The sequence below is a fragment of the Eschrichtius robustus genome, chromosome X, assembly GCF_028021215.1.
Source record: "Eschrichtius robustus isolate mEscRob2 chromosome X, mEscRob2.pri, whole genome shotgun sequence".
Classification (NCBI taxonomy): domain Eukaryota; kingdom Metazoa; phylum Chordata; class Mammalia; order Artiodactyla; family Eschrichtiidae; genus Eschrichtius; species Eschrichtius robustus.
The window spans coordinates 104,749,257-104,765,248 of NC_090845.1; the positions used below are offsets into that span (position 1 = coordinate 104,749,257).

Sequence of the window (15,992 nt, forward strand, 5' to 3'; positions counted from 1 at the left end):
CGGGGACCCCAGAGACGGGCATGAGACGCTAAAGCTGCTGCTTTAGCCACCAAGAAGCCTGTGAGCAAGCACAGGTCACTATCCACACCTCCCCTCCCGGGAGCCTGTGCAGCCCACCACTGCCAGGGTCCCGTGATCCGGGGACAACTTCCCCGGGAGAACGCACGGCGCGCCTCAGGCTGCTGCAACGTCACGCTGGCCTCTGCCGCCGCAGGCTCGCCCCGCATCCGTACCCCTCCCTCCCCGGCCTGAGTGAGCCAGAGCCCCCGAATCAGCTGCTCCTTTAACCCCGTCCTGTCTGAGCGAAGAACAGACGCCCTCAGGCGACCTACGCGCGGAGGCGGGTTCAAATCCAAAGCTGAACCCCAGGAGCTGTGCGAACAAAGAAGAGAAAGGGAAGTCTCTCCCAGCAGCCCCAGAAGCAGCGGATTAAATCTCCACAGTCAACTTGATGCACCCTGCATCTGTGGAATACCTGAATAGACAACGAATCATCCCAAATTGAGGAGGTGGACTTTGGGAGCAAGATATATTATTTTTTCCCATTTTCCTCTTTTTCTGACTGTGTATGTGTATGCTTCTGTGTGAGATTTTGTCTGTATAGCTTTGCTCTCACCATTTGTCCTAGGGTTCTGTCCATCCGTTTCTTTTTTTTTTTTTTTTTTTTACTTAAATTTTTTTTCTTAATAATTATTTTTTATTTTTTTTACTTTTTTATTTTAATAACTTTATTTTATTCTATCTTACTTTATTTTATTTTATCCTCTTTCTTTCTTTCTATTTCTTCTCCCTTTTATTCTGAGCCGTGTGGATGAAAGACTCTTGGTGCTCCAGCCAGGCATCAGGGCTGTGCCTCTGAGGTGGGAGAGCCAACTTCAGGACAGTGGTCCACAAGAGACCTCCCAGCTGCACATAATACCAAACGGCGAAAATCTCCCAGAGATCTCCATCTCAACACCAAGACCCAGCTTCACTCAACGACCAGCAAGCTACAGTGCTGGACACCCTATGCCAAACAGCAAACAAGACAGGAACACAGCCCCATCCATTAGCAGACAGTCTGCCTATAATCATAATAAGGTCACAGACACCCCAAAACACACCACCAGACGTGGACCTGCCCACCAGAAAGACAAGATCCAGCCTTATCCACCAGAACACAGGCACTAGTCCCCTCCACCAGGAAGCCTACACAACCCACTGACCCAACCTTAGCCACTGGGGACAGACACCAAAAACAACGGGAACTACGAACCTGTAGCCTACGAAAAGGAAACCCCAAACACAGTAAGTTAAGCAAAATGAGAAGACAGAGAAACACACAGCAGATGAAGGAGCAAGGCAAAAACCCACCAGACCTAACAAATGAAGTGGAAATAGGCAGTCTACATAAAAAAGAATTCAGAATAATAATAGTAAAGATGATCCAAAATCTTGGAAATAGAATAGAGAAAATGCAAGAAACATTTAACAAGGACCTAGAAGAACTAAAGAGGAAACAAGCAACGATGAAAAACACAATAAATGAAATTAAAAATTCTCTAGAAGGGATCAATAGCAGAATAACTGAGGCAGAAGAACGGGTAAGTGACCTGGAAGATAAAATAGTGGAAATTACTACTGCAGAGCAGAATAAAGAAAAAAGAATGAAAAGAACTGAGGACAGTCTCAGAGACCTCTGGGACAACATTAAACGCACCAACATTAGAATTATAGGGGTCCCAGAAGACGAAGAGAAAAAGAAAGGCACTGGGAAAATATTTGAAGAGATTATAGTTGAAAACTTCCCTAATATGGGAAAGGAAATAGTTAATCAAGTCCTGGAAGCACAGAGAGTCCCATACAGGATAAATCCAAGGAGAAACACGCCAAGACACATATTAATCAAACTATCACAAATTAAATATAAAGAAAACATATTAAAAGCAGCAAGGGAAAAACAACAAATAACACACAAGGGAATCCCCATAAGGTTAACAGCTGATCTTTCAGCAGAAACTCTGTAAGCCAGAAGGGAGTGGCAGGACATATTTAAAGTCATGAAGGAGAAAAACCTACAACCAAGATTACTCTACCCAGCAAGGATCTCATTCAGATTTGATGGAGAAATTGAAACCTTTACGGACAAGCAAAAGCTGAGAGAGTTCAGCACCACCAAACCAGCTTTACAACAAATGCTAAAGGAACTTCTCTAGGCAAGAAACACAAGAGAAGGAAAACACCTACAATAACAAACCCAAAACATTTAAGAAAATGGGAATAGGAACATACATATCGATAATTACCTTAAATGTAAATGGATTAAATGCTCCCACCAAAAGACACAGACTGGCTGAATGGATACAAAAATAAGACCCGTATATATGCTGTCTACAAGAGACCCACTTCAGACCTAGGGATACATACAGACTGAAAGTGAGGGGATGGAAAAAGATATTCCATGCAAATGGAAATCAAAAGAAACCTGGAGTAGCAATTCTCATATCAGACAAAATAGACTTTAAAATAAAGACTATTACAAGAGACAAAGAAGGACACTACATAATGATCAAGGGATCAATCCAAGAGGAAGGTATAACAATTGTAAATATTTATGCACCCAACATAGGAGCACCTCAATACATAAGGCAAATACTAACAGCCATAAAAGGGGAAATCAACAGTAACACAGTCATAGTAGGGGACTTTAACACCCCACTTACACCGATGGAAAGATCATCCAAACAGAAAATAAATAAGGAAACACAAGCTTAAAATGATACATTAAACAAGATGGACTTAATTGATATTTATAGGACATTCCACCCAAAAAAACCAGAATACCCATTTTTCTCAAGTGCTCATGGAACATTCTCCAGGATAGATCATATCTTGGGTCACAAATCAAGCCTTGGTAAATTTAAGAAAATTGAAATCGTATCAAGTATCTTTTCCGACCACAACACTATGAGACTAGATATCAATTACAGGGAAAGATCTGTAAAAAATACAAACACATGGAGGCTACACAATACACTACTTAATAACGAAGTGATGACTGAAGAAATCAAAGGGGAAATCAAAAAATACCTAGAAACAAATGACAGTGGAGACACGATGACCCAAAACCTATGGGATGCAGCAAAAGCAGTTCTAAGAGGGAAGTTTATAGAAATACAAGCCTACCTCAAGAAACAGGAAACATCTCGAATAAACAACCTAACCTTGCACCTAAAGCAATTAGAGAAAGAAGAACAAAAACACCCCAAAGTTAGCAGAAGGAAAAAAATCATAAAGATCAGAGCAGAAATAAATGAAAAACAAATGAAGGAAACAATAGCAAAGATCAGTAAAACTAAAAGCTGGTTCTTTGAGAAGATAAACAAAATTGATAAACCATTAGCCAGACTCATCAAGAAAAAAAGGGAGAAGACTCAAATCAATAGAATTAGAAATGGAAAAGGAGAAGTAACCACTGACCCTGCAGAAATACAAAGGATCATGAGAGATTACTACAAGCCATTCTATGCCAATAAAATGGGCAACCTGGAAGAAATGGACAAATTCTTAGAAATGCACAACCTGCCGAGACTGAACCAGGAAGAAATAGAAAATATGAACAGACCAATCACAAGCACTGAAATTGAACCTGTGATTAAAAATCTTCCAACAAACAAAAGCCCAGGACCAGGTGGCTTCACAGGCAAATTCTATCAAACATTTAGAGAAGAGCTAACACCTATCCTTCTCAAACTCTTCCAAAATATTGCAGAGGGAGGAACACTCCCCAACTCATTCTACGGGGCCACCATCACCCTGATACCAAAACCAGAGAAAGATGTCACAAAGAAAGAAAACTACAGGCCAATATCACTGATGAACATAGATGCAAAAATCCTCAACAAAATACTAGCAAACAGAATCCAACAGCACATTAAAAGGATCATACACCATCATCAAGTGGGGTTTATTCCAGGAATGCAAGGATTCTTCAGTATACGCAAATCAATCAATGTGATACACCATGTTAACAAACTGAAGGAGAAAAACCATATGATCATCTCAATACATGCAGAAAAAGCTTTCAACAAAATTCAACACCCATTTATGATAAAAGCCCTGCAGAAAGTAGGCATAGAGGGAACTTTCCTCAACATAATAAAGGCCATATATGACAAACCCACAGCCAACATCGTCCTCAATGGTGAAAAACTGAAACCATTTCCACTAAGATCAGGAACAAGACAAGGTTGCCCACTCTCACCACTATTATTCAACATAGTTTTGGAAGTTTTAGCCACAGCAGTCAGAGAAGAAAAAGAAATAAAAGAATCCAAATCGGAAAAGAAGAAGTAAAGCTGTCACTGTTTGCAGATGACATGATACTATACATAGAGAATCCTAAAGATGCTACCAGAAAACTACTAGAGCTAATCAATGAATTTGGTAAAGTTGCAGGATACAAAATTAATGCACAGAAATCTCTTGCATTCCTATACACTAATGATGAAATATCTGAAAGAGAAATTAAGAAAACACTCCCATTTACCACTGCAACAAAAAGAATAAAATATCTAGGAATAAACCTACCTAAGGAGACAAAAGACCTGTATGCAGAAAATTATAAGACACTGATGAAAGAAATTAAAGATGATACAAACAGATTCAGAGATATACCATGTTCTTGTATTGGAAGAATCAACATTGTGAAAATGACACTACTACCCAAAGCAATCTACAGATTCAATGCAATCTCTATCAAACTGCCACTGGCATTTTTCACAGAACTAGAACAAAAAGTTTCACAATTTGTGTGGAAACACAAAAGACCCCGAATAGCCAAAGCAATCTTGAGAACGAAAAACGGAGTGGAGGAATCAGGCTCCCTGACTTAAGGCTATACTACAAAGCTACAGTAATCAAGACAGTATGGTACTGGCACAAAAAGAGAAATATAGATCAACGAAACAGGATAGAAAGCCCAGAGATAAACCCACGCACATATGGTCACCTTATCTTTGATAAAGGAGGCTAGCATAAACAGTGGAGAAAAGACAGCCTCTTCAATAAGTGGTGCTGGGAAAACTGGACAGGTACATGTAAAAGTACGAAATTAGAACACTCCCTAACACCATACACAAAAATAAACTCAAAATGGATTAAAGACCTAAATGTAAGGCCAGACACTATCAAATTCTTAGAGGAAAACATAGGCAGAACACTCTATGACATAAATCACAGCAAGATCCTTTTTGACCCAGCTCCTAGAGAAATGGAAATAAAAACAAAAATAAACAAATGGGACCTAATGAAACTTAAAAGCTTTTGCACAGCAAAGGAAACCGTAACCAAGACCAAAAGACAACCCTCAGAATGGGAGAAAATGTTTGCAAATGAAGCAACGGACAAAGGATTAATCTCCAAAATTTACAAGCAGCTCATACAGCTCAATAACGAAAAAACAAACAACCCAATCCAAAAATGGGCAGAAGACCTAAATGGACATTTCTCCAAAGAAGATATACAGATTGCCAGCAAACACATGAAAGAATGCTCAACATCATTAATCATTAGAGAAATGCAAATCAAAACTACAATGAGATATCACCTCACACCAGTCAGAATGGCCATCATCAAAAAATCTAGAAACAATAAATGCTGGAGAGGGTGTGGAGAAAAGGGAACCCTCTTGCACTGTTGGTGGGAATGTAAATTGATACAGCCACTATGGAGAAGAGTATGGAGGTTCCTTAAAAACTAAAAATAGAACTACCATACGACCCAGCAATCCCACTACTGGGCATATACCCTGAGAAAACCATAATTCAAAAAGAGTCATGTACCAGAATGTTCACTGCAGCTCTATTTACAATAGCCAGGACATTGGAGCAACCTAAGTGTCCATCATCGGATGAATGGATAAAGAAGAGGTGGCACATATATACAATGGAATATTACTCAGCCATAAAAAGAAACGAAATTGAGTTATTTGTAGTGAGGTGGATGGAGTTAGAGTCTGTCATACAGAGTGAAGTAAGTCAGAAAGAGAAAAACAAATACCGTATGCTAACACATATATATGGAATCTAAGGGAAAAAAAAAAGTCATGAAGAACCTAGTGGCAAGACGGGAATAAAGAGACAGACCTACTAGAGGATGGACTTAAGGATATGGGGAGGGGGAAGGGTAAACTGTGACAAAGTGAGAGAGTGGCATGGACATATATACACTACCAAACGTAAAATAGAGAGCTAGTGGGAAGCAGCCGTATAGCACAGGGAGATCAGCTCCGTGCTTTGTGACCACCTAGAGGGGTGGCATAGGGAGGGTGGGAGGGAGGGAGATGCAAGAGGGAAGAGATATGGGAACATATGTATATGTATAACTGATTCACTTTGTTATAAAGTAGAAACTAACACACCATTGTAAAGCAATTATACTCCAATAAAGATGTTTAAAAAATAAATAAATAAATTTAAAAAAAAAGACTTATGGATAGCATGAGTAGTTGGCTTCATCTTTTTATTGTTGAGAACATGACATGATGGTTGTTTTATAGCAGCTCTTATCATTATAGCAAGGTCAGAGATCTCTATCTTGAGGTATTATACTGTCATTCCCACTAATTTTAGAACCAACAGTGAGGAAGGAAGCATTGTTGACCAAAATCACGTCATTTTAATAAACACCTTTGTCACTGATGCAACAGCTTGAAAACTGCCAAATTATCTTAAGACTCTATTAGTTGTGTTTAAATATAATTTCAGTACAAAGGAAAAATAATGGACATTTATAGACTTAGTGGAATTTACCCTGTTAGACATTTAAACATCCTCAGTTTAGAACAATGTATCCCCTTTTAAAAATACTTCTTCTCAATGTGTTACCATTTGTAAGTACAGTTAACATCTTCATTATGTGATAAACAAAGTAAATAGTAGTTTAGTATTGTCAATATTAATTTCATACTTTTAAGAATGGTTTCAATTTCAAATATTTCAAGTATGTGATTTAGAAAAATATAGTCACACAACTATACTCCTGTGCATTTCATTAAATTTAGTACATTCTATTCTTTATTAACTTGAAATGGTTCAAAATATATTTGCCCAGAGCTCTAAAACTATCTCAAATTCCTGATTGCATTTTTCTCTCAATGCAGGAAGTTTTGCTGGAGTTGCTAGAGCAATGTGTGGATGGCTTATGGAAAGCAGAACGTTATGAAGTAATTTCTGAAATTTCCAAGTTGATCATTCCAATTTATGAGAAACGTCGAGAATTCGAGGTAGGTAATTTAAACATTTGCATCATTGGCCTATGTGTTTTATTTTGGTCTTAAGTTACTATCCTTAAAAAATGCTAGGAGGTCCTAAAATTACAATCCTACCTCATATTCATATAAATATTCCAAATAAAATTAAGGACCAAACATTTAAGATATAAATTGAAATTTACATTATACCAGTGGTTCACAAAACATTTTTATCTAGCAATCTCTCCTCCTCCACTCATGGCAGAAAACAGTCAACGTTGTCTTCACTAAACCTTCACTAAAAAAAGCTATTGGATTTCCATGTTGCCCGGGGAGGGTGATAGGCATGATTCTATTCTTTGCAATTTGACGGTGAGACTAAAGGTCCTGGCAGATGACAGTAGGGGAGATAATGTCACTAGTAATAACCCTATTGTGAGGAGTTTTTCCAATTTATTCTGCCAGATAAAGCTGTTGATAAAGGGTAGTTAATAAAGAATAGTATTATAATGAGCAGCTGTTGCCACCAGCACCGATCAGGAATTTTTTATATTCAAGTCTCTAAGTCCATATCATAATTTTCTACCCTTACTATGCTGGGAAGGGATGATTTAGGATTCAAGCCATTTTTTTTAAAAAGCAAAGCAGTTTATCCTTAAATATAGCAAGTAGTCTTTCATTGTTGAAGAAGTTTCCAAGAGTGAAAACATACATTTAATATCATCTGTGGAGTGTTCTAATCTCTGTTCCAAACTGGCTCTGATCAAACTCACTTTTTCTTCCTAGGTTCTGGGTCTTTCTCTCTTTGCCATGCTTTTGGTGTATATGGGGCATGCCTGGAAAATCATAGAGGAGTTCAAGTGATTATATTAAATGGCATTGAGCTTTCTATCAAAGCATTACATCCTAAGAACCTTTGTAAAAGTTTCAAAATACCCACTCTCTTACTCTTAGGTTGAAGATCAGGATATTAGAAACCCAGGGAACATTTTGCTACTCAATTGACTAATAGGGAAAAAAGAAAAATATATCTTCCCTACACATTAAAGGAAACAATACGTTCTATAGGGGAGCTACTCCTATTCCCTTGTAGGGGTGCAAGGGTCTGTATAGATCCCCTAGTGTTCTGAATGAGATGAAGTAATTTTTCAGTGTATCTTTATGGGATAGGCTGAAAAGTGTCAGAGGTGGCAGCCATAAAGGTAAGGAAAACTTCCCTCAAATTGAGCTCAACTGCAGAAAATAATATGGGAAGAATTTTAGAGAAAGGATGTCTGCTTCTGTGCTCCCCTTTTTTTATTGAAGTGAAATTCACTAACATACAATTGACCATATTCTGGTGTGCAGTTCAGTGGCATTTAGTGCATTCTTAACGTTATGCTCTCACCACCTCTCTCTAGTTTCAAAACATTTTTATCACCGCAGAAAAAAACTCCATATCCTTTAGTAATCACTCTCCACCCTATGCCCCACCCTCTGGAAACCATTAACCTGCTTTCTGTCTATGGATTTGCCTATTCTGGATGTGTCATAAAAAAAAAATTAATACAAGATGTGACCTTTTGTTTCTGGCTTCTTTCACTTAGCATAATATTTAGAGATTCATCCAGGTTGTAGCATGTATCAGAACTTCATTCCTTTTTATGGTGGAATGATATTTCATGGTATGGATATACCACAATTTGTTTATCCATTTGGGTTGTTTCCCCATTTTGGCTATTACGAATAGTGCTGTTGTAAACAGTTATGTATAAGTTTCTGTATGGGTATGTTTTCTTTTTTTATATATAAATTTATTTATTTTATTTATTTTTTTTGGCTGCGTTGGGTCTTTGTTGCTGTGCGTGGGCTTTCTCTAGTTGTGGCAAGCAGGGGCTACTCTTCGTTGCGGTGCACAGGCTTCTCATTGCCGTGGCTTCTCTTGTTGCGGAGCATGGGCTCTAGGCGCGCGGGCTTCAGTAGTTGTGGCACATGGGCTCAGCAGTTGTGGCTCGCGGGCTCTAGAGCACAGGCTCAGTAGTTGTGGCACATGGACTTAGTTGCTTCGTGGCATGTGGGATCTTCCCGGACCAGGGCACGAACCCGTGTCCTCTGCATTGGCAGGCGGATTCTTAACCACTACGCCACCAGGGAAGCCCTGGGTGTGTTTTCATTTATCTTGGATATATACCTAACAGGGGAATTGCTGGATCATAGGGCAACTCCATGTATAACTTTTGAGTAACCACCAGATTGTTTTCCCTCTTACACTCCCACCAGCAGTGTACACATTCCACATCCTGATCAACACTTATTTTTGGTTTCTTATTACAGCCATCCTAGTGGATGTGAAGTGGGGTCACATTGTGGTTTTGATTTGTATTTCCTAATGAGCAGTGATTTTGAACATCTTTTCATGTCCTTGTTGGCCGTTTATATATATTCTTTGGAGAAATGTCTATTCAAGTCCTTTGCTCACTTTTAAATTAGGTTATTTGTCTTTTTGTTGTTGGATTGTGGGAGTTCTTTATATTTTCTGGATATGAAAACTTATCAGATCTGTGGTTTACAAATATTTTCCCTTGTTCTGTAGGTTGTCTTTTCACATTCTTGATAATGTTCTTAGCACAGCGTGCTCCCTTTTTCTGGATGTGTAGAAGAATATATTCTTTGAAAATGTCTGTGAACCTGTATAAAAGGAGTCCTCAGTCAGGTTTATACTATTATTTTTGTGTCTGAATTTTGTTTTCTTCTCCAAAATTGTTCGCATGGATTGTTTATTCTCATCTCTCCACCTAAGAGCTCAAGCAAAGCATTTTGCTTATCTTTCAGTTAAAATAATTCAGACATAAGAAAAAAGTAGTCAATAACACAGTATTTTTAAATTATACACTACCATTGAGATATGAATGAAATGAAACATGATATTTAGAAATACAGTGTTATTTGACCATTTTAAGCTCTACCCTACGACCTAAAGTTGTTAAGGAGTTTTGTCTAATAATGACCATGGGGGAGGGGAGTGTGAATGACCCCACCAAAACCATTTTGAAAAGGAAATAGTGTTGCTTTTTTTTTTTCCTGTGCATTTATCTTAGACATTTAGTAACTAACCAAAAAACAAAGCTATTTTGTTTATTCTCATTTTTTCAGAAACTTACTCAAGTTTATAGAACTCTTCATGGAGCTTACACAAAAATTTTGGAGGTTATGCACACAAAAAAAAGACTTTTAGGCACTTTCTTCAGAGTTGCCTTTTATGGCCAAGTAAGTATACTTTAGTTCATAAAGTTGTTTTCCTTTTTAAACATTCACCTTTGAATGATTACTGTAGCAGCAGTTATTGGTTCTAGGATTCTGTCTAGATAGAGCACCTGTCACAACAGCAGGAAGCCTCGTTTGTAAGTATAAAGTTCACTTTGGTTCCCATATCTAAATCCACTAGGTCAGAGTACAACATATAAGATTTGAATGTTTCCTTCAGTTTCATTTTTTGTTAAGCTTCTTAAATGTATATTTAATATCTAGCACTGAAAGATTTGCAATAAAAATCAGGTAAGTATGCAGGCGATGAAAAAATCGAGTGTGGAAATCTTCAGGCCAATAATATGCTCATATGACTGTGAGTTTGAAAATTCTCATTTATTTCAGTTAAAATATATGCATGTGACTTTTAGTACTATTATTTAAAATCTATTTCAAATACATTATTGCTAATTATTTAGTAGATTTTCTGTAAATGCTTTGTTTGCTCATATTATTTATAAATTATTGTATGTTTAACTTTATAATAGTCTTTTTTTGAAGAAGAGGATGGAAAGGAGTACATCTATAAAGAGCCAAAGCTCACTGGCCTCTCGGAGATTTCCCTGAGACTTGTTAAACTTTATGGTGAAAAATTTGGTACAGAGAATGTCAAAATAATTCAGGATTCAGACAAGGTAACATATTTATTGGTTCCAGGCATGGTACGTTGCTTCTGACTTTTTCCTTTTTTAGCTAGTGGAGGAGAGGCATGGGAAATAGAGCCTTTCCAGATTGTGAAAGAAAGGACAGGGGCTTTGGAATCAGAAAGAAGGATTCAAATCTCCATTCTCTGCCACTTGCTAGCTGTGTGACCATGGGGAAGTTACTTAACCTCTCTGTGCCTCATTGTTCTCATTAGTAAAATGAAGTTAATAATAGTGCCTTCTTCATGGAGTTGTTGTACAAATTAAATGAGTTAATATATGGAAAGTGATTAGAGTTCCTGGTATGTAAAAAAGCATTCACTAATAATAATAGAAGCTGGCACGCTCAATAAAGGTTAGCTATTATTGTGAATGCTGTTGTGCATCATGATTGTCAATTTCATACTTTATGATTAAAATCATCTTAGGACACACATTTTACTCTAAGATATCCTTAGTTCACTAGTTACATTCGCAGTGATGTAGGTTTAGGAGAGATGCCTTGGGCCTTGATCTAAAGATTATCCATCCCACTAGCCCTGCCAAGGCAAGGATGAGAAAGGTTCCAGCAAGAGAGGCTCTCCTAGAAATGCATAGTTCCCTATAGACAGAATTGCGGGAAGGCGCAATAGGAATGCCTGACTGTCCTTAGTTACCATGGGTATGTACAGGATGAGAGCTGATTTTTCAGGTAGGAAGGACCTATACAGTGCAGGATCTGTAGGCCCCAGAAATATTTACTGCGTGACTATGATTGCATGGTGCTACGCAAAGCACTTAATAGCTAACAAGCAGCATTGCCGGAGTGAAAAGCCCGTGGCAATAGTAAAGACACTTCATTTTCTACTGTGAAAATGATCTCTTCACTTTGTACTTACCTATATCTCATGGAGATGATTTTATCTTAAGCATATGCCTTCGACATTTAAAAATAGATGTGCTGATAGGTTCAAAATTCATGAATATTTGGCAGAACCTCTCTACTTCTGATCCGTTTCACTATTTTGCCTTGTTTTATTGAATTAAGACAACAGAAAATTTTATCTCCTTGTAGCCAGAAAGTTTTAGGCTTGCTGCCATACTACTGATACTATAAATGGAAAGTTAATAGAAAGCCAGGCTTGCAGAACAACATGCGGTTTTCTACTTTCTTCTGCCTCTGAAAACCTGGCCAACAAGCACTAATGACAAACCACCATCAGGCAGCTGGACTCCTGACATTATTTTTATGCACAATATTTTAGTCATTCTTCATAGGCAACAGATATAATAAGCAGTTGCTACTTTTAAAATCCTTATTTCTTTCTTAATATGTGAAATTAAAAATTAAAAACACTCTTTTACTTGCCAAAGAACAAAATCTGCTTAAGGGCACAAACAATGTGAAAAACAGTTGGGCAATATTTTCCAGTATTTTAAATGTATCTTTCCTTGGACCCAGTAACTTCACATTTATCATTTTATCTTGTAGATAGATATATACACATAAACATGTATGTTTAAAGGTGTTTATTGCTGCAAAGTTTATATAACAAAAACCTGGAAACAATCTAATATCCATATGGTTAAGGAAGTGGCACTACCCCCATATAATGGATATAGTATCCTAAGCATTAAAAAACTGATAAGTATTGATATACCTATCAAGATATATTATTGAGAGAAAAAAGGTGAGGCACAGAACATTATGGATAGGATCATTACATTTGTGAAAATTGATATTCACATATACTCACTTGTTTATGCTTAGGAAATTTCTGGAATGATACATACAAAATTGTTAACCATGGTTATCCCTGAGGAGAGAGACTAGAGTCTTATGTGGGAAGAAAGACTTTTTTTTACTTTTCATATATACCCTCATGTACTGTTTGAATGTTTACCATATACATAGTTTATTTTATAAGGTCAAAATCAGTCTTGACCTCTTTTTTTATTTTCCTTCTATGTCTTGTCTTAGCCAGATAATTAACCTCACCTGAGTTTCTCTGGAGAAATCTAGCTTTTTAATGGGAAAGAAAAGAAAGGATTTCTAGATTTAGGCTTTTAGATTTTTATGTAATAACAAGTAGAATGGGTTTGGAGAAGTTTCAAAAGTTGCTAAGAAACTTTCCCTTGTCTATGCTCCTGTATATGTGGAGGAGAAAAAAAGGATGTAGGGACTGTTTCTTGGGAGGTTTTTGTTGTTTTTTTGGTTTGTTTCATTTTTTCCTATGCTAAACACAAAAAGGCCTGACTATGATAAATTGCAAGGATATTGACAGTGTCACCAACACCCAAGGCACAAGTCAAATTTAGTTGGGAGAACACTGAAAGAAGAGGGTCCTGGGAGTCATCTGGAGTTAATGGAGAGACTGCAGCATAGCTTCTTAACGTGGAATTTAGACTCTTTATGTAATGGTCTGTAACTATTATAATTTTATGTCTCTGAAATAGAACGATTCTGCTTTCCTGTGGTCCCCTTCCTCCATAGAATAGGCTTAATGCAATCAAGAGTACCCACTCTTACAATGTCAAATACTGCTTGTGGATGTACGAATTGTAATCTTTTCTATAGGGTAGTTGGGTAGTATGTATCAAAATTCCTAAAACCATGTAAATCTTTTAACTAAGCAACTTCTCATCTAAAAATTTTTCCTAAGGAATAAATCAGAAAAAAATGTACACAGTTTTAAATACAAGGATGTTCATTGGAGCATTATTTATAATAGCAAAATGTTGGAAAACAACCTGAGTCTATTAATGAGGGACTGATCTAATAAATCATGCTTATCCATATCCATCCATTAAAAGTCATGTCAATGACTATAATATAGAACTGTGATAACTATCTTTTTTTATTGTGGTAAAATACACATAACATAACATTTATATGTTAACCATTTTTAAGTGTACAATTCAGTGGTGCTTCCAACACCGTGTTGGGTAGAAGTGGTGAAATGGGCATCCTTGCCTTGTTTCTCATCTTAGAGGAAAAGCTTTCAGCCTTTCACCATTGAATGTAATGTTTGCTATAGGTTTTTCACAGTGGCCCTTGATCAGATTGTAGACATTTCCTTCTATTCCTACTTTATTGAGTGTTTTTATTATGAAAGGGTGTTGAATTTTGTCAAATGCTTTTTCTGCATCGATTGAGATGATCATGTGGTTTTTTTCCCCTTCATTCTGTTAATGCAGTGTATCAATATTACATTGATCAATTTTCATATGTTGAACCATCCTTGCATTCCAGGAATAAATCCCACTTGGTCATCATGTACAATCCTTTTAATATGCTGCTAAATTCAGTTTGCTAGTATTCTGTTGAGAACTTTTGCATCAGTGTTCATAAGGGATATCGGTCTGTAGTTTTCTTGTGCTGTCTTTGTCTGGCTTTGGTAATCAGAGTATTGCTGACCTCATAGAATAAGTTAGGGAGTGTTTCTTTCTCTTCACTTTTTTGGAAAATTTGGAGAACACTTGGTGTTAGTTCTCCTTTAAATATTTGGGAGACTTCACCAGTGACGATACCAAGTCCAGAGCTTCTCTCTGTCAGGATATTTTTTATTACTGATTCAGTTTCCTTACTGAAGATCTATTCAGATTTCCCTGTTCCTTCATGGTTTAGTCTTGGTAGGCTTTGTGTTTCTAGTAATTTGTTCATTTCACATTTCATCTAGGTTTTCTAATTTGTTGGCATATACTTGCTCATAGTACTCTCTTATAATCCTTTTTATTTCTGTAGGATTGGTAGTAATGTCCTCGTTTTCATTTCTGATTTTAGTAATTTGAGTGTTCTCTCTTTCTTTCTGGTCTGTTTAGTTAAAGGGTTGTCAATCTTGTTGATCTTTTCGAAGAGCCAACTTTTGGTTTCATCGATTTTCTCTGTTATTTTTCTATTCTCTATTTCATTTATCTGTACTCTAATCTTTATTATTTCCTTCCTTCTGCTAGCTTTGAGTTTAGTTGTTCTTCTCTTTCTAGTTCCTTAAGTTGTAAAATCAGGTTGTTGATTTGAGACCTTTCCTGTTTTTTAATGTTAAATGTTATAGCTATAAATTCCACCCCCCACCCCGTAGCACTGCTTTTGCTGTGTCCCATAAGTTTTGGTATGTTGTGATTTCATTTTCATTAATACCTAAGTATTTTCTAATTTCCCTTGTGATTTCTTCTTTGATCCATTGATTTCTTTAAAGAATATGTTGTTTAATTTCCACCAATTTGTGAAGTTTCCAATTTTACTTCTGTTACTGATTTCGAACTTCATCCCACTGTGGTCAGAGAAGATACTTTGTATGATATCTGTCTTTATAAACCTATTGAGACTTATTTGTGGCTTAACATATAGTCTATCCTGGAAAATGTCCCATGTGCACTTGAGAAGAATGTGTATTCTGTTGTTGGGTAGAGTTTTCTATATATGTCTGTTAGGTCTAGGTAAATTATTGTGTTATTCAAGTCATCTATTTCCTTACTTACCTTCTGCATGGTTGTTCTATCCAGTATTAAGATTGAGGTATTAAAGTCACCAACTATTATTGTAGAACTATTTATTATTTCTCCCTTCAGTTCTATCGATTTTTGCTTCATATATTTTGATGATCTGTTATTAGGTGTGTAGATGTTTATAATTGTTTTATCTTCTTGCTGTATTGAACCTTTTATCAATATATAATGTCCTCCTTTGTCGCTTGTAACCTTTTTAAATTTAAAGTCTATTTTGTCCAATATTAGTATCTTTACCCCTGCTCTCTTTTGATTACTATTTGGATGGTATATCTTTTTCCATTCTTTCACATTCAGCCTTTGTGTGTCTTTGGAGCTAAAGTGAGTCTCTTATAGACGGCATATAG

The 15,992-nt window shown here is 36.8% G+C and overlaps 1 protein-coding gene across 3 annotated transcripts in view; it reads left to right on the forward strand.

Annotated features, from left to right (window-relative positions):
- The window catches only part of DOCK11 (dedicator of cytokinesis 11), a 189,405-nt gene that overhangs the window by 161,468 nt on the left and 11,945 nt on the right, over positions 1-15,992 (forward strand). For all 3 annotated transcript variants that reach the window (XM_068532530.1, XM_068532532.1, XM_068532531.1), the window contains 3 exons: positions 7,142-7,264; positions 10,364-10,477; positions 11,005-11,151. In XM_068532530.1, the coding sequence (XP_068388631.1) occupies positions 7,142-7,264; positions 10,364-10,477; positions 11,005-11,151 (384 nt within the window). The remainder of the gene's footprint in view (positions 1-7,141; positions 7,265-10,363; positions 10,478-11,004; positions 11,152-15,992) is intronic.